Source organism: Eubalaena glacialis, chromosome 9 (genome assembly GCF_028564815.1).
Source record: "Eubalaena glacialis isolate mEubGla1 chromosome 9, mEubGla1.1.hap2.+ XY, whole genome shotgun sequence".
NCBI classification, from domain to species: domain Eukaryota; kingdom Metazoa; phylum Chordata; class Mammalia; order Artiodactyla; family Balaenidae; genus Eubalaena; species Eubalaena glacialis.
The window spans coordinates 99,369,365-99,391,199 of NC_083724.1; the positions used below are offsets into that span (position 1 = coordinate 99,369,365).

The following is a 21,835-nucleotide window of genomic DNA, read 5'->3' on the forward strand; positions in this document are numbered from 1 at the left end:
ACTTGGCTTCCAGTGCTGCAGCCTTACTCACCCTCCGGTGTGGATGCCTACTTTTTATGGTCCCACCCAGTGGCTTTTGGACTGTTCAATTCAGGAAGGGAAGGAAAAAGAAGAGGAAGAGAAAGCTCCTTTTTTCCCTTGTTACAGGTGGCAAAATACACATAACATAAAATTTACCATTTTAACCATTTTTAAGTGTACAGTGCAGTAGCATTATGTACAGATTGTTGTGCAACCATCACCACCAACCACCTCCAGAATTTTTTCATTTTCCCAAACTGAAACTGTATACCCCTTAAACACTAAGTCCCCATTTCTCTCTTGCCCTAGTTCCTGGCAACCACCATTGTGCTTTCTGTCTCTAAGTACTTGACATTCTAGGTACCTCATGTAAGTGGAACCAAATAATTATTTTTGTCTTTTTGTGACTGGCTTATTTCACATAGCTTAATGTCTTCAAAGTTCATCCATGTTGTAGCATGTGCAGAATTTCCTTCCTTTCTAAGGCTGAATAATATCCCTTTGTATGTACATGCTATATTTTATCCATTAATCTATTCATAGACGTTCAGGTTGTTTCCCACTTTTGGTTAGTGTGAATGCTGCTATAAATATGGGTGTACAAATATCTGCTCAAGTCCCTGATTTCAATTCTTTTGGTATATACCCAGAAGTGAAATTGCTGGATCATATGGTAATTCTATTTTTAAGTTTTTGAGGAACTACCATACTGTTTTCAATAGTGGCTGTACCATTTACACTACCAGTAATACAGTAATATACTAGAGTTCCAATTTCTCAGCATCCTTGACAACAATCATTTCTGTGTTTTTGATAATAACCATCCTAATGGATATGCAGTTGTATCTCACTGTGGGTTTTTTTTTTTTTTTTTTAATTTATGGCTGTGTTGGGTCTTCGTTTCTGTGCGAGGGCTTTCTCTAGTTGCGGCCAGCAGGGGCAACTCTTCATCGCAGTGCGCGGGCCTCTCACTGTCACGGTCTCTCTTGTTGTGGAGCACAGGCTCCAGACTTGCAGGCTCAGTAGCTGTGGCTCATGGGCCTAATTGCTCCGCGGCATGTGGGATCTTCCCAGACCAGGGCTCGAACCCGTGTCCCCTGCATTGGCAGGCAGATTCTCAACCACTGCGCTACCAGGTAAGCCCATCACTGTGGTTTTCATTTGCATTTTCTAATAGCTAATAATGTTGAGCATCTTTTCATGGTTATTGGACATCTGTGTATCTTTTCGTGAGAACAGTCTATTCAAGTCCTTTGTCTGTTTTTGAATAGGGTTGTTTGTTTGTGGTTGTTGAGTTTTAGGAGTTCTGTATAATTCTGGATATTAGTCCCTTATTAGATACATGATTTGCAAATAGTTCACCCATTCTGTAGGATGACTTTTCATTCTGTTGATAGTGTCTTTTGATGAACAAAAGTTTTAAGTTTTGATGAAGTTCAATTTATCTATGTTTTTCTTCTGTCACCTGTGCTTTGGTGTCATAATCAAGAAATCATCATGAAATCCAATGTTATGAAGATTTTCCCCTTATTTTGTTCTAAGAGTTTTATACCTTGAGCTCTTACGTTTAGGTCTTTGATTTTTTAAAAATTGAAGTACAGCTGATTTACAATTTTGTGTTAATTTCAGATGTATAGCAAATTGATTCAATTTTATATATACTTATATAAATATATAACTATATATTCAAATTTGTATGTTAACATATATATATATTTTCTTTTTCAGATTAGGTTATTACAAGATATTTGTAATAGGTTATTACAAGATATTACAGTTCCCTGTGTTATACAGTAGGTCCTTGTTGTTTATCTATTTTATATATAGTAGTATGTATTTGTTAAGCCCAAACTCCTAATTTATAACTTCCCACTTTCCCCTTTGGTACACAAACAAGTTGATTTTCTATGTGAGTCTGTTTCTATGAGTCTGTTTCTGTTTTGTAAATTGTAATTGTTTATTTGTATCATTTTTTTAGATTCCACATATAAGTGGTATCATGTGATATTTGTCTTTCACTGTCTGACTTCACTTAGCATGATAATGTCTAGGTCCATTCATTGTTGCAAATGGCAATATTTCATTCGTTTGTATGGTCGAGTAATATTCCACTATGTGTGTGTGTACGTATACACACACACCGCATCTTCTTTACCTATTCATCTGTGAACGGACACTTAGGTTGCTTCCATGTTTTGGCTATTGTAAAGAGTGCTGTAATGAACACTGGGGTGCATGTATTTTTTGAATTAGAGTTTCATCTTTTCCTGATATATGCCCAGGAGTGGGATTGCTGGATCATGTGGGAACTCTATTTTTAGTTTTTTAAGGAATCTCCATACTGTTTTCCACAGTGGCTGCACCAATTTACAATCCCACCAACAGTGTAGGAGGGTCCCCTTTTCTCCACACCCTCTCCAGCAATTTATTATTTGTGGATTTTTTGATGGCGGCCATTCTGACAGGTATGAGGTGGTACCTCATTGTAGTTTTGATTTGCATCTAATAATTAGCGATGTTGAGCATCTTTTCATGTGCCTGTTGGCCATCTGTATATCTTCTTTGCAGAAATGTCTATTTAGGTCTTCTGCTCATTTTTTTTGATTGGGTTGTTTGTTTTTTTCATATTGAGCTGTATTTAAGTCCTTAAACCATTTCAAATTTATTTTTGTGCATGGTGTGAAGGAGTGTTCTAATTTCATTGATTTACATGCGGCTGCCCAGCTTTCCTGACACCACTTGCTGAATAGACTGTCTTTTCTCCGTTGTATATTTTTGCCTCCTTTGTCAAAGATCAATTGACTGTAGGTGTGTGGGTTTATTTCTGGGCTCTCTCTTCTGTTCCATTGATCCATATGTCTGATTTTGTGCCAATACCCTGCTGTTTTGATTACTGTAGCTTTGTAATATTGTCTGAAGTCTGGGAGGGTTATGCCTCCAGCTTTGTTCCTTTTCCTCAGGATTGCTTTGGCAATTCTAAGCCTTTTATGATTCCATATAAATTTTAGGTTTATTTGTTTTAGTTCTGAAAAAATGTCATGGGTAATCTGATAGGGATTGCAGTAAATCAGTAGATGCTTTGGATAGTATGGACATTTTAACAATATTAATTCTTCCAATCCAAGAGCATGGGATATCTTTCCATTTCGTTGAATCATCTTCAATCTCCTTTATCAATGTCTTATAGTTCTCAGCATATAAGTCTTTCACCTCCTTAATCAGGTTTATTCCTAGGTTACATGGTGATCTTTCCTGCAGTTTTGGTTGTATGAGATCTTCTGCCTGCATTCAGTAGGTATTTGGTGAGAATTATTCCAAATATGGATGTATTTTTGATATATTTGTGGGAAGAGGTAAGCTCCACGTCCTTCTACTCCACCATCTTGATCTCTCTCAGGTTCTTGATTTTGAGTTAATTTTGGTATATGGCATAAGGTAAGGGTTCAACACCATTCTTTTCCATGTGCATACAGTTTTCCCAACACCAACTGATGAAAAGATTATCTTTTCCCCACTGAATAGTCTTGGCACCCTTGTCAAAAATCATTGACCACATTTGCAAGGTTTTTTCCTCCTGGGATCTCTTTTCTGTTCCATTCATTTATATGTCTTTGTTTATGCCAGTACCACACTGTTTTGATTACTGTATCTTTGTAGTAAGTTTTGAAATCAGGAAGCAAGTCCTCAAACTTTGTTCTTCTTTTTCAAGATTATTTTGGCTATTTGGGGGTCCTTTAAGATTCCATGTGAATTTTAGGGTGAGTTTTTCTATTTCTGCAAAAAACATCATTGGGATTTTGACAGGGATCGCATTGAATCTGTAGATCCTGTTGCGTTGTACTGACATCTTAACAATTCTGCCAATCCATGAACACAAGATGTCTTTCCATTTATTTAGATCTTTAATTTCTTTCAGTAATGTTTTGTAGTTTTCAAAGATGTAACTATTGGTGGAAACTGAGTAAAAGATAAATGAGATTTTTTTGTACTATTTCTTACAATTGCACACTAGTATACAATTATCTCAATATTTTAATTAAAAATGTATATATAATCAAAGAAAAAACAGTCACAAGGCAGGCCTAAGTGAGGGTCATTTAGCAGAGGTCAGGGCCAACACAGGGAAGACAACTAACAGTGTATGGTATGTGACCTGGCAGGGCATGGGCTCCGTGTGGAAAAAAGAGCTAAGATGGATGATGGCAGGGCAGGGCTGGGAGGGCAGGCCTGAAAAGGAGGGCTGAATAAATAAGGAAACATATTGGGGATAATAAGAGCCAGGTTTCTCATTCTTAGAGAAGGGAATTATAAACAAAAAAATGGGAAAAGCTAGAATGATGGTAAAGTGTTGGATTAGAATAGAAAGTACCAATATGAAGTCATGGTTTTCAATATGTATAGACAGAAACAAAAATAAATATATATGTACAAGTGGACAAACAGATATATATATACATATATATGTATATATATATGTATATATATTAACATATATTTTCTAGCTTTGTCCCCTAGGGAGCTTGGGAACTGTAACATTTCAGTGGTAGTTAGCACATCCAGTAGTGAGTACATCTTGGTTTCTAAATACCATTCCCCACTAAAAGGGCTCCTTGGAGAAAAGGCTGATTTCAGGGCTAGGATAGGGAAAGTGCAACATGAGACTGGAAGATCTTGCTGTGCTAGAAAGCAAGGAATGCTGGAGTGGTGGGGACTTGTCAAAATGATACAGCTAAGGGCCAAAGATTAAAGTATCATATTTGAGGATCAAACAAATGATGGTAAAAGATGATATTCCACTGAACAAAACAGGAATCTACACTGAAATAAATAACTGAGCAAATAAATGGAAAGGGAAAGTTCTTTCCTCACAGTAGAATGCCAACTAAGAAATGCCTAGGGAATGATGGAATTAGAAAACCTCCATTTAGTTATCTATCATAGTAATAATTAAAAGCTGAAACTACTGGGTAAAAGCTGGATGAGGACCAGGATATATATATAAGGTCTCAAAGCATCTCTCCATAAAATATTAATTATGAAGGGAGAAAGAATAATGTATAATAGGTAAATCTTGGCAGATACCACTTTACTGACATGATCAAACTTAACATTTCCAGTTTTATGGCAAAATATCTTGCATCACTTGACAGGATGTATAAGAAGTAGAGTCACTTCTGTGATGTTTCTGCCAAAAATGCATAACCTCAATCTTATGATGAAACAGTAGGTAAACCCATATTGAGAAACATACTGCAAAATAAGTGGGCCGTAATGTTCACAAAGGTCAAGAAAGGACTAACTGTGATCATTGAAAGAAACTGAAAAAACATGACAAGTATCCTTTTGTTATTAAAAGATATTATTGACACAGTTGATAAAACTTGAATGGGGGTCTCTGGTTGAAAATACATAGAAATTTTTTTGTGCTTTTCTGTAAGTTAGGAAATTATTTCAAAAATAAAAGAACTAATATTACAAAAAGAGGGACAGTCAGACAACATGGGAATCCTGATGGAAGAATAAGCACAGTCAATGAAATATTGTGCCAATAAAAAAACCTGACTAGACTCTACAACCGTCTATGAATCCAATTTATAGGAAATACTATGAGGGTATAATCAGCAAAATACGGATTGTGACAAAATCTACAAGGTAAAATTTCTGGTTTCTTCAACAAATAAAGTGTAAGGAAAAAGAGACAGGGGGAAACCCAAATTTAAGAGATGTAAGATACATATCAACCATGTATGATATATGAAATCATATATATTGTCGGATCTCAATTCAAACAAAGATACATCCATCTATGAGACAAGTAGAAATCTGAGCAATGTTTAGATACCTAAGCAATTATTGTTAATTTTTTTAAGTTACTGCAATGATGATATATGATTAACGGATGAAATGAAGTAATATGGAAGTAGAGAAAATGAGTGGAGGAAGTGACTGAGCTGAAATTGTTAAAGTTGGGTGATGGTACCTATATAGGGGATGTTACTTCCATGGCAGGGGGGTGGTACACACATGGGAATCTTTATTGTATTTTGTATACTTCTGTGAATGTTTGAAATTTCCCGAAATAAGTTTTTCCCCCTCAAAAGTAGTAGAACCAAGATTTAAATTGAGGTCTAATTCCAAAGCTAATTCTTCCTGAGTTTTCTATTTTCCTTAGTATTTTATTTATATATCCCCTAATTAAAATTTCCCATGACCCATCAGTCAACGTTTAAAACATATACTAACCTCATCCCAATGTTAACCTGACTAAATGAAGATGCACTTTAAGAAAGTTAAATATAAAGTAAGTTTTTTTATTTTTCCAGATTTTTTTCCTAATTAAAAATTAGCTACACTTATACAATGAGGAAAATTTTATTTAAAAAAATGTTTTTGGAAAGGTGAAAATCAGCTTACCTAGTGGATTACAATAGGGGTTACAACCTTCCTGGGGGCATTTGGAAATGTATATGGTTTTTTTGGTTGTCATTGTAATCTAGGGACATTACTAGATGAGGGGGGCAGGGATATTAAATGTCTTCAATGCTCAGGGTTCTCCTGTACAGTGAACAGTTGCTCCGCCTCAAAAGCCAACAGAATCCAGGTGAGAAACACCAACTAAGAGGTAACATTCCAACAGAAGAAAGGATAGAGAAACAGGCTCATCTGATTCTTACATTCGTTAGGCTGGAACAGTACTTAGGGGGAAAAAAACCCCATTATTCTACAAGAGAAGCAGCAAATAGACACCATTATTGCACTTGTTTTAGACAGCACTGCTTTCTAAAACCAGGTAAATGAAAATGTATTGTAAGTCTGGCACATAGAAGCTGTCCACAGATGGTAACTATCAGAAGTATTAGTCCCTCTAGAGTCCCTCTAGAGTCAGACACAGCACAGACAGATGAAGGAGGAGCCACAAGGATCTGGAATTTAGACAAGGTCACAAGTACAAAACACTGGTTTTCCTGATGAAAGAGAGCACCCCCTGGTGGAGTGGTTAGTTTCCAATAAGAGGCATAAACAACTCTGTGAACCAATTATTCCCAGCAAGCATTTAACTCCAATACCTTTAGACCTTTACTCCTTTACTTTTCTTTATATTATCTAATCCATACTTAGAGGGGAAAAAACCCCATAGAGGAGCACTAAAGTGAACTTGGGCAAAATCCAGAGTAGGCAATAAGGAAATCATGCAAAGAGTACTGCCAAGAAAAATTATTCAACATGTCTCTTGGCTAACTGCTGGTGGTAGCAGCAAGACTAGTGGTGCCAATGTGGCAGGAAATCAGGGTGTACTTCCAGCTTAGAACTTTCAACAGTAAGAAACAGTGAGGGTGAGTGTGGCAGTAAGAGTCCAAGTCACAGCACCCTTCCTTTCCTGGGACACCTTGTAAAAATCAGAACTGTAGGACCATGACAGAGGAGAGAAAAAAAAAGAGGAGGAGGGCTAGCGTGCTTCTGAATGTGCTTTATAAGTGACACTTGAGAATAACAAAAGAAGAAAAAAATGAAAGGTCGAATTGCAAGTAGGCATTTGATGAGAGGAACAACCGGATAACTTAACTCTAAGAGGATAATGAAGGAGACAAACATTGTTTTCAATATTCCTTCTTAAAAGGCTAAGGAGAGAGTGGCCAAGATAGTGGAGTAGAAAGACTCTGAGGCCACCTCCTCTCATGAACACACCAAAATCACAACTATATGCAGAAAAAACATGGATGAAAAAGATTGGAACCTACCAGAAAAGATCTCCTACAACTAAGGACCAAGAAGGAAACAAGAGATGGGTAGGACAGGTGGACTCAGCGATATAATCAAATCCCATACTCTCCACAAACTGGAGAATAATTATATTGCAGAGTGAGTGACAGCTCTGAGTCCCACATCAGGCTCCCTAGCCCTGGAAGACGAGCCTCCAGTGCATTTGGTTTTGAACACCAGTGGGGCTTAATTTCAGGAGCCCCACAGAACTGGGGAAACAGAGACTTTACTCCTAAAGGACACACACAAAATCACTCACACCAGGACCCAGGGCAAAAGCAGTAATTTGACAGGAGTCTGGGCCAGACCTACCTGCTTCTCATGGCGAGTCTCTCGGAGAGGTGGGGGCAGCTGTGGCTCACTCTGGGGACATAAACACTGGTGGCAGCCACATTTGGGAACATTCTGCTGGATGAATACTGCTGCTGGCAGCTGTCATCTTGGCTGACTAGCGCTAAGACCTGGCCTCACCCAACAGCCTGTAGGCACTAGAGCTGGGCTGCCTCCAGCCAAGCAACTAACTAGGCAGGGACACAGCCTCACCCATCAGTACACAGGCTGCCCAAAGACTTCCTGAGACCACAGCCACCTCTAAGACACGCCCCTAGACATGGCCCTACCCACCAGAGGGCCAGGACCCAGCTCCACCCAGCACCAGGCCTTCTCCCCAGGAAGCCTGCACTAGCCTCTAGAACAGTCTCACCCACCAGAGGGGGCAGACACCAGACGGAAGAAAATGACGATCCTGCAGCCTGCGGATCCAGGCTGCCCACAGCAGGCCAAACCCTACCCTGGGACCAGCTGGGTCCTGGCCCTGTCCACTAGCAGGCCAACGCAACCTTCGGGACACCCCAGACCCCATACTCAACTGTGTCAGGAACCACTCCCCACCCCTGCCACCAACTATCTGAAACAAGCTCTGGGATCCCTGCACCCTGCAGCCAGACTCCAACAACTGGCTCTGCCTAACAGTAGGCCAGCACTAACCCCAGGACCTGGCTTCACCAACCAGTGGGTGGGCAACAGCCCTGGAGTCTTCAGGAACCTGACTCTGCCCACCAATGAGCCAGCACTAGCCCTGGGGCTCCCTAGGATTCTGTAGCCAGCCACCTTGTGACCAGGCCTCGCTAAACAGCAGCCAGCAGCATCTGCACAATGCAGGGCCTGGCAACGAAATGGGCCAGGGATCAACCAAGCCTAAATGACTGTCCACATAGTCAGCCCCCATAACAGAAGAACCCACACATTCCCCTTAGGGGGAACCTCTAGAGCGTATAGCTTGGATGATGAGAGAGGAGTGCACTGCTGGAACACATAGGACATCTACAGAAGGCCACTTCTCCAAAGTCAGGAAACATAACTAACCTACCACATACATAAAAAAAATAAATAACAACTTAGACAAAGTGAAGTAGCAAAGGAACATATTCCAGAAGAAGGAATAAGATAAAACCCCAGAAAAAAACTAAGTAAAGTGGAGATAGGCAATCTACCCAAGAAAGAGTTCAGAGTAACAATCCTAAAGATGATGAAAGAACTCGGGAGAAGAATGGATGCACACAGTGAGAAGTTAGAAGTTTTTAAACAAAGTCTTAAAAAATATAAAGAACGACCAATCAGAGATGAAGAATACAATAATTGAAATGAAAAGTACACCAGAAGGACTCAATAGCAGACTAAAAGATAAAGAGAAATGGATCAGCAAGCTAGAAGACAGAGTGGTGGAAATCACTGATTCTGAACAGAAAAAAAGAAAAGAAATGAGGACAGTTTAAGAGACCTCTGGGATAATATCAAGTGCACTCATTTTGGCATTATAGAGGTCCCTGAAGTAGAAGAGAGAGAGAAAAGGCCTGAGAAGATATCTGTAGACACAACAGCTGAAAACTTCCCTAACCCGGGAAAGGAAACAGTCACCCAAGTCCAGGAAGCATAGAGTCCCATGTAGGATTAACCCAAAGAGAAACACACCAAGACACATGGTAATCAAAATGACAAAAGTTAAAGAGAGAATATTAAAAGAAGCAAGGAAAAAGCAACAAATTACATACAAGAGAACTCTCACAAGGCTATCTGCTGGTTTTTTAGCAGAAATTCTGCAGGCAAAAAGGGAGTGACAACTTGTTGATGTGGTGTATCACACTGATTGATTTGTGGATATTGAAAAATCCTTGCATCCCTGGGATAAATCCCACTTGATCATGGTGTATTATCCTTTTAATGTACTGTTGGATTCGGATTGCTAGTATTTTGTTGAGGACTTTTGTGTCTATGTTCATCAGTGATATTGGCCTGTAATTTTCTTTTTTTTGTGGTATCTTTGTCTGGTTTTGGTATCAGTGTGATGGTGGCCTCACAGAAAGAGTTTGGGAGTCTTCCTTCCTCTGCAATTTTTTGGAACAGTTTCAGAAGGACAGGTGTTAGCTCTTCTCTAAATGTTTGATAGAATTCACCTGTGAAGCCATCTGGTCCTGGACTTTTACTTGTTGGGAGTTTTTTTTCGATTTCAGTGCTTGTGATTGGTCTGTTCATATTTTCTATTTCTTCCTGGTTCAGTCTTGGGAGATTGTACCTTTCTAAGAATTTGTCCATTTCTTCCAGATTGTCCATTTTATTGGCATATAGTTGCTTATACTAGTCTCTTACGATCCTTTGTATTTCTGTGGTGTCAGTTGTAACTTCTCCTTTTCCACTTCTACTTTTATTGATTTGAGTCCTCTCCCTTTATTTCTTGATGATTCCAACTAAAGGTTTATCAATTTTGTTTATCTTTTCAAAGAACAAGCTTTTAGTTTCACTGTTCTTTGCTACTGTTTTCTTCATCTCTATTTCATTTATTTCTGCTCTGATCTTTATGATTTCTTTCCTTCTACTAACTTTGGGATTTGTTTGTTCTTCTTTCCCTAGTTGCTTTAGGTGTAAGGTTAGGTTGTTTACTTGAGATTTTTCTTGTTTCCTGAGGTAAGACTCTATTGCTTTAAACTTCCCTCTTAAAACTTCTTTTGCTGCATCCCATAGGTTTTGGATTGTTGTGCTTTTGTGTTCATTTGTCAGTGCGTATTTTTTGATTTCCTCTTTGATTTCTTCAGTGATCCATTGGTTGTTTAGTAGCATGTTGTTTAGCCTCCACATGTTTGTGTTTTTTAGTTTTTTTTTCATGTAGTTTACTTCTAATCTCACAGCATTGTAGATGGAAAAGATGTTTGATATGATTTCATTTTTCTTAAAAATTGAAGAATAAAAACTATATGATCATCTCAATAGATGCAGAAAAAGCTTTTGACAAAATTCAACACCCATTTATGATAAAAACTCTCCAGAAAGTGGGCATAGAGGGAACATACCTCAACATAATAAAGGCCATATACGACAAACCTACAGTTAACATCTTACTCAAAGGTGAAAAGCTGAAAGCATTTCATCTAAGATCAGGACCAAGACAAGGATGTCCACTCTCACCACTTTTATTCAACATAGATTTGGAAGTCCTAGCTGTGGCAATCAGAGAAGAAAAAGAAATAAAAGGACTCTAAATTGGAAAAGAAGACATTAAACTGTCACTGTTTGCAGATTACATGTTACTATACATAGAAAATCCTAAAAATGCTACCAGAAAACTACTAGAGCTGATTAATGAATTTGGTAAAGTTGCAGGATACAAAATTAATACACAGAAACCTGTTGCATTTCTATACACTAGCAATGAAAAATCAGAAAGCGAAATTCAAGAAACAATCCCCTTCCCAAAAAAGAAACAATCCCATTTACCATCTCATCAAAAAGAACAAAATACCTAGGAATAAACTTACCTAAGGAGACAAAAAACCTGTACTCCGAAAACTATGAAATGCTGATGAAAGAAATAGAAGAGACACAAACAGATGGAAAGATATACCATGTTCTTGGATTGGAAGAATGAGTATTGTCAAAATGACTACATTACCCAAGGAAATCTACAGATTCAATGCAATCCCTATCAAATTACCAATGGCATTTTCCACTGAACTAGAACAAAAAAATCTTAAAATTTGTATGGAGACACAAAAGACAATGAATAGCCAAAGCAATCTTGAGAAAGAAAAACAGAGCTGGAGGAATCAGGCTTCCTGACTTCCGACTACTACAAAGCGATAGTCATCAAAACAGTAATGGTATTGGCACAAAAACAGAAATATAGATCAATGGAACAGGATAGAAAGCCCAGAAGTAAACCCACGCACCTATGGTCAATTAATCTATGAAAAAGGAGGCAAGACTATACAATGGAAGAAAGACAGTCTCTTCAATAAGTGGTGCTGGGAAAACTAGATAGCTACATGGAAAAAAATGGAATTAGAACATTCTTTCATATCATACACAAAAAATAGGCTCAAAATGGATTAAAGACCTAAATGTGAGACCAGACACTATAAAACTCTTAGTGGAAAACATTGGCAGAACACTCTTGGACATAAATTGCAGCAATATCTTTTTCCATCTGTCTCTCAGAGTAATGAAAATAAAAACAAAAATAAACAAAGGAAACCTAATGAAACTCATCAAAAGCTTTTGCACAGCAAAGGAAACCATAAACAAAACGAAAAGACAACCCACAGAATGGCAGAAAATATTTGCAAATTATATGACTGATGAGGGATTAGTCTCCAAAATTTACAAACAGCTCCTGTGGCTTAATATCATCAAAATGAACAACCCAGAAGACCTATATACACATTTCTCCAAAGAAGACATACAGATAGCCAAGAGGCACATGAAAAGATGTTCAACATTGCTAATTATTAGAGAAATACAAATCAAAACTACATTGAGATATCACCTTACACAAGTCAGAATGGTTATTATCAAAAAATCCACAAACAATAAATGCTGGAGAGGGTGTGGAGAGAAGGGAACCCTCTTACACTGTTGGTGGGAATGTAAATTGGTACAGTCACTATGGAGAACAGTACGAAAGTTCCTTTAAAAACTAAAAATAGAGTTACCATATGATCCTGCAATCCCATTCCTGGGTATATATCCAGAGAAAAACGTGGTCCAAAAGGATACATGCACCCCAATGTTCATTGCAGCACTGTTTACAATAGCCAAGACATGGCAGCAACCTAAATGTCCATCGACAGAGGAATGGATAAAGAAGATGTGGTACATATATACAATGGAATATTACTCAGCCATTAAAAATAATGAAATAATGCCATTTGCAGCAACAAGGATGGACCTAGAGATTGTCTAGGTCCTAGAGATACTGAGTGAAGTAAACCAGAGAAAGTGAAATATTGAATGATACCACTTATATGCAGAATCTAAAAAAAAATGATACAAATGAACTTATTTACAAAACAGAAAGAGACTCACAGACTTAAAGAACAAACTTATGGTTACCGGGGGAATGGTGGGGCAAAGGGATAGTTAGGCAGTTTGGGATTGACATGTACACACTGCTGTATTTAAAATGGATAACCAACAAGGACCTACCGTATAGCACAGGAATGCTGCTCAATATTCTGTAATAACCTAAATGGGAAAAGAATTTGAAAAAGAATAGATACATGTATATGTATAAATGAATCACTTTGCTGTACACCTGAAACTAACAGAACATTGTTAATCAACTATACGCCAATATAAAATAAAAAGTTAAAAAAACTAAGATAAAAAACAAAAGGGAGTGGCAAGATATATTTAATGGGATGAAAGGGAAAAACCTACAACCAAGAATACTCTACCCAGTAAAGCTCTTGGTTCAGATTTGATGGAGAAATCAAAAGCTTTACAGACAAGCAAAAGCTAAAAGGAGTTCAGCACCACCAAACCAGCTTCACAACAAATGTTAAAGGAACTTCTCCGGGCAAAAAAGAAAAATCCACAACCAGAAACAAGAAAATTACAAAATGAAAAAGCTCATAGGTAAAGGCAATCATACAGTAAAGGTAGGAAATAATCCACACACAAAGCTAGTAGAGGGGTTAAAAGACAAAAGTAGTAAAATCATCTATATCCACAATAAGCAGTTAAATGATACACAAAACGATTAGATGTAAAATACGACATCAAAAACAGTAATTGTACAATATTGTAAATCAACCATACTTCAATAAAAAAGGAAAAACCAGTAATCGTGAGAAGAGTACAAATGCAGGGTTTTAAAAATGCATTTGAAATTAAGATATCAAAAACTTAAACAATCATGTATATATATAGACTGCTATATGAAAACCTCATGGTAACCACAAACCAAAAATCTATAATAAGTATACACTCAAAAGAGAAAAAGGAATACAACATAACACTAAAGACATTCATCAAATCACAAGAGAAGAAAACAAAGGAAGAAAGGGAATAAAAGACCCATAAAAGCAAATCCAAAATAATCAACAAAATGGCAATAAGAACATACACATCGACAATTACCTTAAATGTAAACTGACTAAATGCTCCAACCAAAAGACACAGAGTGGCTGAATGGATACAAAAGCAAGACCCGTGTATATGGTGCCTACAAGAGCCTTGCTTCAGATCTAGAGACACATACAGACTGAAAGTCAGGGAATAGAAGAAGGTATTCCAGGAAAATGTAACTCAAAAGAAAGCCAGAGTAGCAATACTTATATCAGACAAAATAGACTTTATTTATTTTATTTTTTAAAAATTGTTTTATTATTCTTATTGATTGATTGATTGATTGATTGATTTATATTTCTTGGCCGAGCCATGCAGCATGTGGGCTCTTAGTTCTCCGACAGGGATCGAACCCACACTCCCTGCACTGGAAGAACAGAGTCTTAACCACTGGACTACCAGGGAAGTCCAGACAAAATAGACTTTAAAATAAAGACTGTTACAACAGACAACGAAGAACACTACACAATGATCAAGGGATCAATCCAAGAAGAAGATATACAGACTGTAAATATATATGCACCCAATATAGGAGGCACCTAAATACATAAAGCAAATATGAACAGACATAAAGGAAGAAATTTACAGTAACACAGTAGCAGTACGGGACTTTAAAACCCCACTTACATCAATGGAGAGATTATACATACAGAAAATTAATAAGGAAACACTGCCCTTAAATGACACATTAGACCAGATGGATTTTATTGATATATATATATATAGCATTCCATCTGAAAGCAGCAGAATACACATTCTTTTTAAGTGCACATGGAGTATTTCTCCAGGATAGATGACACGCTAGGCCACAGAACAAGCCTCAGTAAATTTAAGAAAATTGAAATCATATCAAGCATCTTTAAAAAAAAATAAATTTATTTATTTATTCATTCATTCATTCCTGGCTGCACTGGGTCCTCGTTGCTGCGCATGGGCTCCATCTAGTTGCAGTGAGAGGGGGCCACCCCTCGCCACGGTGCACGGGCCTCTCACTGTGGTGGCCTCTCCCGCCGTGGAGCACAGGCTCCAGGCACGCAGGCCTCAGCAGTTGCAGCACATGGGCTCAGCAGCTGTGGCTCAAGGGCTGCAGAGCACAGGCTTAGCAGCTGTAGCGCACAGGCCCAGCTGCTCTGCGGCATGTGAGATCCTCCCAGACCAGGGCTCAAACGTGCATCTCACGCACTGGCAGGCAGACTCCCAACCACTGTGCCACCAGGGAAGCCCTCAAGAATCTTTTTTGACCACAGTACTATGAGACTTGAAATCAACCAGAAAAAAACTGCAAAAAACACAAACACATGGAGGTTAAACAATACGCTACTAAACAAGTAATGGATCACAGAAGAAGTCAAAGAGGAAATTAAAAGAAAACCTGGAGACAAATGAAAACAAAACACGACAATCCAAAACCTATGGGATGCAGCAAAAAGTTCTAAGAGGGAAGTTTACACTAATACAAGCTTACCTCCGGAAACAAGAAAATCTCAAATAAACAACCTAACCGTACACCTCAAAGAACTAGAGAAAGAAGAACAAACAAAACCTGACGTTAGTAGAAGGAAAGAAATCATAAAGATCAGAGCAGAAATAAACAAAATAGAGATGACAAAAACAATAGCAAAGATCAGTGAAACTAAAAGCTTGTTCTTTGAAAAGATAAACAAAATTGATAAACCTTTAGCCAGACTCATCAAGAAAAAGAGGAACAGGACTCAAACCAATAAAAGTAGAAATGAAAAAGGAGAAGTTATAACTGACACCACAGAAATACAAAGGATCATGAGAGATTACTACAAGCAACTCTATGCCAATAAAATGGACAACCTGGAAGAAATGAACTAATTCTTAGAAAGGTACAAACTCCCAAGTCTGAACCAGGAAGAAATAAAAACTATGAACAGACCAATTACCAGTAATGAAACTGAATCAGTAATTTAAAAAAAACTCCCCAACAAGTAAAAGTCCAGGACCAGATGGCTTCACAGGTGAATTCTATCAAACATTTAGAGAAGAGTTAACACCTATCCTCCTCAAACTATTCCAAAAATTTGCAGAGGAAGGAATACTTCCAACTCATTCTATGAGGCCAGCATCCCCTGATACCAAGATCAGACAAAGAAAATTATAGGCCAATATCACTGATGAACATAGATGCAAAAATCCTCAACAAAATACCAAAATCCAAACCAAATCCAACAATATATTAGAAGGATCATATACCATGATCAAATGGGATTTACCCCAGGAATGCAAGGATTTTTCAATATCTGCAAATCAATCAATATGATATACCACATTAACAAACTGAAGAATAAAAACCATGTAATCATCTCAATAGATGCAGAAAAAGCTTTTGATAAAATCAAACATCCAGTTATGATAAAAACTCTCCAGAAAGTGGGAGTAGATGGAACACACCTCATCTTAATAAAGGCCATATATGACAAACCCACAGCTAACATCATACTCAATGGTGAAAAGCTGAAAGCATTTCCTCTAAGATTAGGAATAAGACAAGGATATCCACCCTCGCCACTTTAATTCAACATAGTTTTCGAAGTCCTAGCCACAGCAATCAGACAAGAAAAAGAAATAAAAAGAATCTAAATTGGAAAGGAAGAAGTAAAACTTTAATGTTTGCAGATGACATGATACTACACATAGAAAATCCTAAGGATGTCACCAGAAAACTACTAGAACTGATTAATGAATTCGGTAAAGTTGAAGGATACAAACTTGATACACAGAAACCTGTTCATTTCCATACACTAACAATGAACTATCAGAAGGAGAAATAAGGAAACAATCCCATTTACCATTGCATCAAAAAGAATAACATACCTAGGAATAAACCTACCTAAGGAAACAAAAGACCTGTACTCAGAAAACTGTAAGACACTGATGAAAGAAATTGAAGATGACATAAACAGATGGAAAGATATACCATGGTCTTGCATTGGAAGAATCAATATTGTTAAAATGATCATACTGACCAAGGCTATCTACACATTCAATGGAATCCTTATCAAAATACCAATGTCATTTTTCACAGAACTAGAATAAATAATTTAAAAATTTGTATAGAAACACAAAAGACCCCAAATAGCCAAAACAATCTTGAGAAAGAAGAACAGAGCTGGAGGAATCATGCTCCCTGACTTCAGACTATACTACAAAGCTACAGTGATCAAAACCGTATGGTAGTGGCACAAAAACACACATAGATCAATAGGGATAGAGAGCCTAGTATAAACTCAAGCAGTTATGGTCACTTAATCTATGACAAAGGAAGCAAGAATATACAATGGGGAAAAGACAGTCTCTTCAATAAGTGGTGCTGGGAAAACTGGACAGCTACATGTAAAAGAATGAAATTAGAACATTCTGTAACATCATATACAAAAATAAACTCAAAATGAATTAAAGACCTAAATTTAAGACTGGTACTATACAACTCCTAGAGGAAAACACAGGCAGAACACTCTTTGACATAAACTGTAGCAACATTTTTTTGGATCTGTCTCCTAAAGCAAAGGAAATAAAAGCAAAAATAAACAAATGAGACCTAATTAAATCTAAAAGCTTTTGCACAGCAAAGGAAATCATCGACAAAATGAAAAGACAACCTACTGAATGGGAGAAGATAGTTGCAAATGATATGACCAATAAGCGATTAATATCCAACATATATTGATATAAACAGGTCATACAACTGAACATCAAAAAAAAAAAAACCTGATTAAAAAATGGGCAGAACTGAATAGACATTTTTCCAAAGAGGAAATACAGATGGCCAACAGGCACATGAAAAGATGCTCAACATAGCTAATCAACAGGGAAATGCAAATTAGAACCACAATGAGATATCACCTCACACCTGTCAGAATAGCTATCATTAAAAAGAACACAAATGACAAATGTTGGCAAGGATGTGGAGAAAAGGGAACCTTTGTACATTGTTGGTGGGAATGTAAATTGGTGTGGCCACTGTGGAAAATATAGAGTTTTCTCAAAAAACTAAAAATAGAACTACCATATAGAACTTCCACTCTTGGGTATATATCCAAAAGAACGAAAAACATTAACTCGAAAAGATACATGCACCCCAATGTTCACAGCAGCATTATTTACAATTGCCAAGATATGGAAGCAACCTAAGTGTCCATCAACAAATGAACGGATAAAGAAGATGTGGCGTATATATACACAGTGGAATATATTCAGCCATAAAAAAGAACAAAATCTTGCCAGTTGCAGTAACATGGATGGACTTGGAGGGCACTATGCTAAGTGAATAAGTCAGAGAAAGACAAGTACTGTATGATATCACTTACATGTGGAATATAAAAAATACAACAAACTAGTGAATATAACATGAAGACTCACAGATATCGAGAACAAACTAATGGTTACCAGTGGTGGGGGGAGCAATACAGGAGTAGGGGACTGGGAGGTACAAACTACTGGGTGTAAGATAAGCTCAAGGATATATTGTACAACACAGGGAATATAGTCAACATTTTGTAAGAACTGTAAATGCAAAGTAACCTTCAAAAATTGTATAAAAAATTAAGGAATAAAAAAGGCTAAGGTCATTACTCAGGATTTTGAAAAGGAATTTTAACAGGTGAAAACAGTAAGGCAGAAATAAACAAAAGGCTGTAAGTAGTACCTGCAACTTGAGATTCCAATATGAAGAATCAGCCTTTTCTTTCATGTGTATTCATATAACTTTATTAAACTCTAGTTTACACAAAGACAAAAAGCATATTAAAGAACTATTACCTTTCATGTTTGCAGCATACCCACTGTTATTCACCAAAGGAGAACATGGTTGTTCATTTTGAGGCAAGACTCCCGCAGCCATGGTAGTCTGTTGGGGGGGGAAAAGATTACTTTTTGAAGGTTTGCCTATAGAAGATTCATATGCTAATCACCTATAATGCGCTAGACTTCTACTGTCTAATACAGCAGTCATTAGCTAAGGGTTTATTGAGCACTTGAAATGTGGCTAGTACAGATTTGTAAATATAAAATACAAGATTTTGGAGACTTGTACAAAAAAAGAATGTAAAATATCTAATTTTTTACATTTATTTGGCATTGAAATATTTTTGATATATTGGGTTAAATACATTAAAATTATTTTTCTGATTCTTTTTATTGTTACTGGAGAATCTAAATTTGAATATGTGGCTCACATGATATTCTACTGTACAGTGCTGTGCTAGACAGTAAGGACATTACAGAGAAAAATAAGACATACTCTTCCTATACATCTATAGACTGTTGGGAAGATAAGATGTAGACACAAATAATGCTAATATGTGCTAAGTGTCACAAGGCAGTCTTGGACAAGCAAGAGGGCTGTCCAATTTGAGGGCAGGTGCAAGGCTTGAAGAAGGAATTTGTACTTGAACTGGGCTCAAGGAGTAACATTTATTGTGGACATGACGGTATACTAGGCAATTAAACAGAAGCCCTCATTCTTTACTAATTAAATGAGAGTTTACTGAGTTTATAACTTTACAGTTAACAGTCTTCATCTAGTTCATGCTAAGTTATATGGCTAAGTGATCACTGTGTTGCTATGGTTTCTCCACTGAGGAAAGTTAAGTAAATCTTTTTATGTGTCAAAAAGCAAAAACTGCCACCTTTCTGAAGCCCCTATTATGTGTTGGATTGTGAAATAAGAAAAACACATATTGATCTTTGTTCCCTGGTTCCTGACACAGGGCAACTAGACCATCGTAAATTCCTAAGTGATAGGAGCCCTAGGAGCCTCTTTTGTTCCAGTTCTAATAAGGCAACTTTAACTCTAGGTGGGCTACTGGATGGCTCCTGGATGGTGCTGGTCACCAGAAAGACCAAGCCATGATTAGAAGCTTGGAATGTTCTAGAAGGGGAGAGTTGACTGTGACACAACAGAAAGTCACACACAACATTAAGGCTTTTTTCTAAATAATGATTTTAATATTTTTCTTTGAAAAAGCACGTTTATTGTTTGGGCATCAATGACTGGGGGGGTCAAACTATAATTTTTATATGGTTATGTATTTTTAAAAAATGCTCTAAAAATCTGTTGAAATTTTTTGCACCAATAAATTAACAGTGGTAATTAATACAGCCTTAATATTTTTCCTTAGAGCATTTATTTTTGTGAAAAAAATCACAAATTTCAGGGGTCCTCCAACAATTTCAAATTCACTAAAATTTTATTTCTAAAATCAACTTTTATATGCTCAATAGGTATAAAATTTTTAATCTAAAGTCCTACTCAATGAAACTGTCTCCCTTCAAAAGAAATACAAGAATTAACATCATAGAGGTTTTCTAACATGAAAGAAAAAAGAAATTCCTGCAATATTTATATACAAATCTGGTATCATACTAATTAATACAAAATTTTATAATGGGCATAACATTTCAAATGAATGTTACATAAAGACAAGAAGTCAATGGACTAATGGAACAAGTTGTTCCAGGAAACTCATTAGCAAAAACTTAATTTGAAAGAATATCCATTATGATTAGATTTACAGTAAACATTTTTACCATATTACTTTCAAAAATTTGGATTTTTAAAACATGTTTTGACCAAAAAACAATTTACCACCATTTTAGAACCATGGAATTTTACAGCAGTCAGGGGAGTTCTAGCCCAGGTTGTTTTGTAGATGAGGAGTTATAAAGCATGTCCCAGGTGATCCAGCATGTGGTAACAAGGTAGAACCAGTCGTCACTTTTTCTATGAAGGCTTCCCTGATGCCACCCTAAGCTCTTCAGCTGTAATGTAATGAAATGCGACTACTGAACTGTCTCCCCTGCACACCACGGGGTCTCGAGAGGAGAAGCCATGATTTGCTCATCTCTGTCTCTAGAAAAGGGGAGAGTCTGGTGTAAGGAACACATTCACTGCACATCTGTTGAGCTGAAATGGGCATACTAGACTGAGTTTCATGGATCTATTCATGTCTTATTTATGCCTGTATCCCCAAGACCTAGAGCTCATTGAAAACGTGGCTTTTCATGTTGTGGTTAAGACTCCACGCTTCCAGTGCAGGGGGCGCGGGTTCGATCCCTGGTCAGGGAATTAAGATCCCACACGCTGTGCCACACGGCCAAAACAACAAACAAAAACAAACAAAAACAGAAAAACCCCATGGCTTTAAAGAGTGTTGAATTAATTTTACTCTTTTGGATAGTAAAGAGTACAAATATGATTGTGGACTGTCTTAAAAAACTTTCTTTTTAACTAGCCCCTCAGAAACTCAAAGTTGTAAGGAACCTCAGAAGTCCTCTATTAGAATCCTAACGCACAAGAGCATTCTCTCCACAATGTCTTTGAACAGTAACACTGACATTATCACACAGCTCTGGTAGTTAGAAAGCTCTTTATAACGTGGCCATTCTGTAATTTCTGCCCATTGGTCAGAAATATTTCTGCCCTTTGAGACTACACAGAATAAATAAACCCTTTCTTCCTCATATCAAAAGCTGGCTGGTGATCATGTTCCCCTTACTCCCAAATTACATCTTCCCAGACTAACCACCAGCAGTTCCTCCCCTCACCGTTTTTCATATGTAATGGTTCTAGACCTCACAGACCTGGATGCCCTTTTCTATTTACACTCTATAGTTATTCATATCCTAG

General features: G+C 37.2%; 1 protein-coding gene across 3 annotated transcripts in view; it reads right to left on the reverse strand.

The window, feature by feature from the left end:
• The window catches only part of PTPDC1 (protein tyrosine phosphatase domain containing 1), an 85,383-nt gene that overhangs the window by 29,100 nt on the left and 34,448 nt on the right, over nucleotides 1-21,835 (reverse strand). For 2 of the 3 annotated variants that reach the window (XM_061199357.1, XM_061199358.1), the window contains one exon: nucleotides 18,967-19,054. The exons of the other annotated variant lie outside the window; for it this stretch is intronic. In XM_061199357.1, coding sequence (XP_061055340.1) covers nucleotides 18,967-19,048 — 82 coding nt within the window. In that variant the 5' untranslated portion in view covers nucleotides 19,049-19,054. The remainder of the gene's footprint in view (nucleotides 1-18,966; nucleotides 19,055-21,835) is intronic. 3 annotated transcript variants of the gene reach the window in all.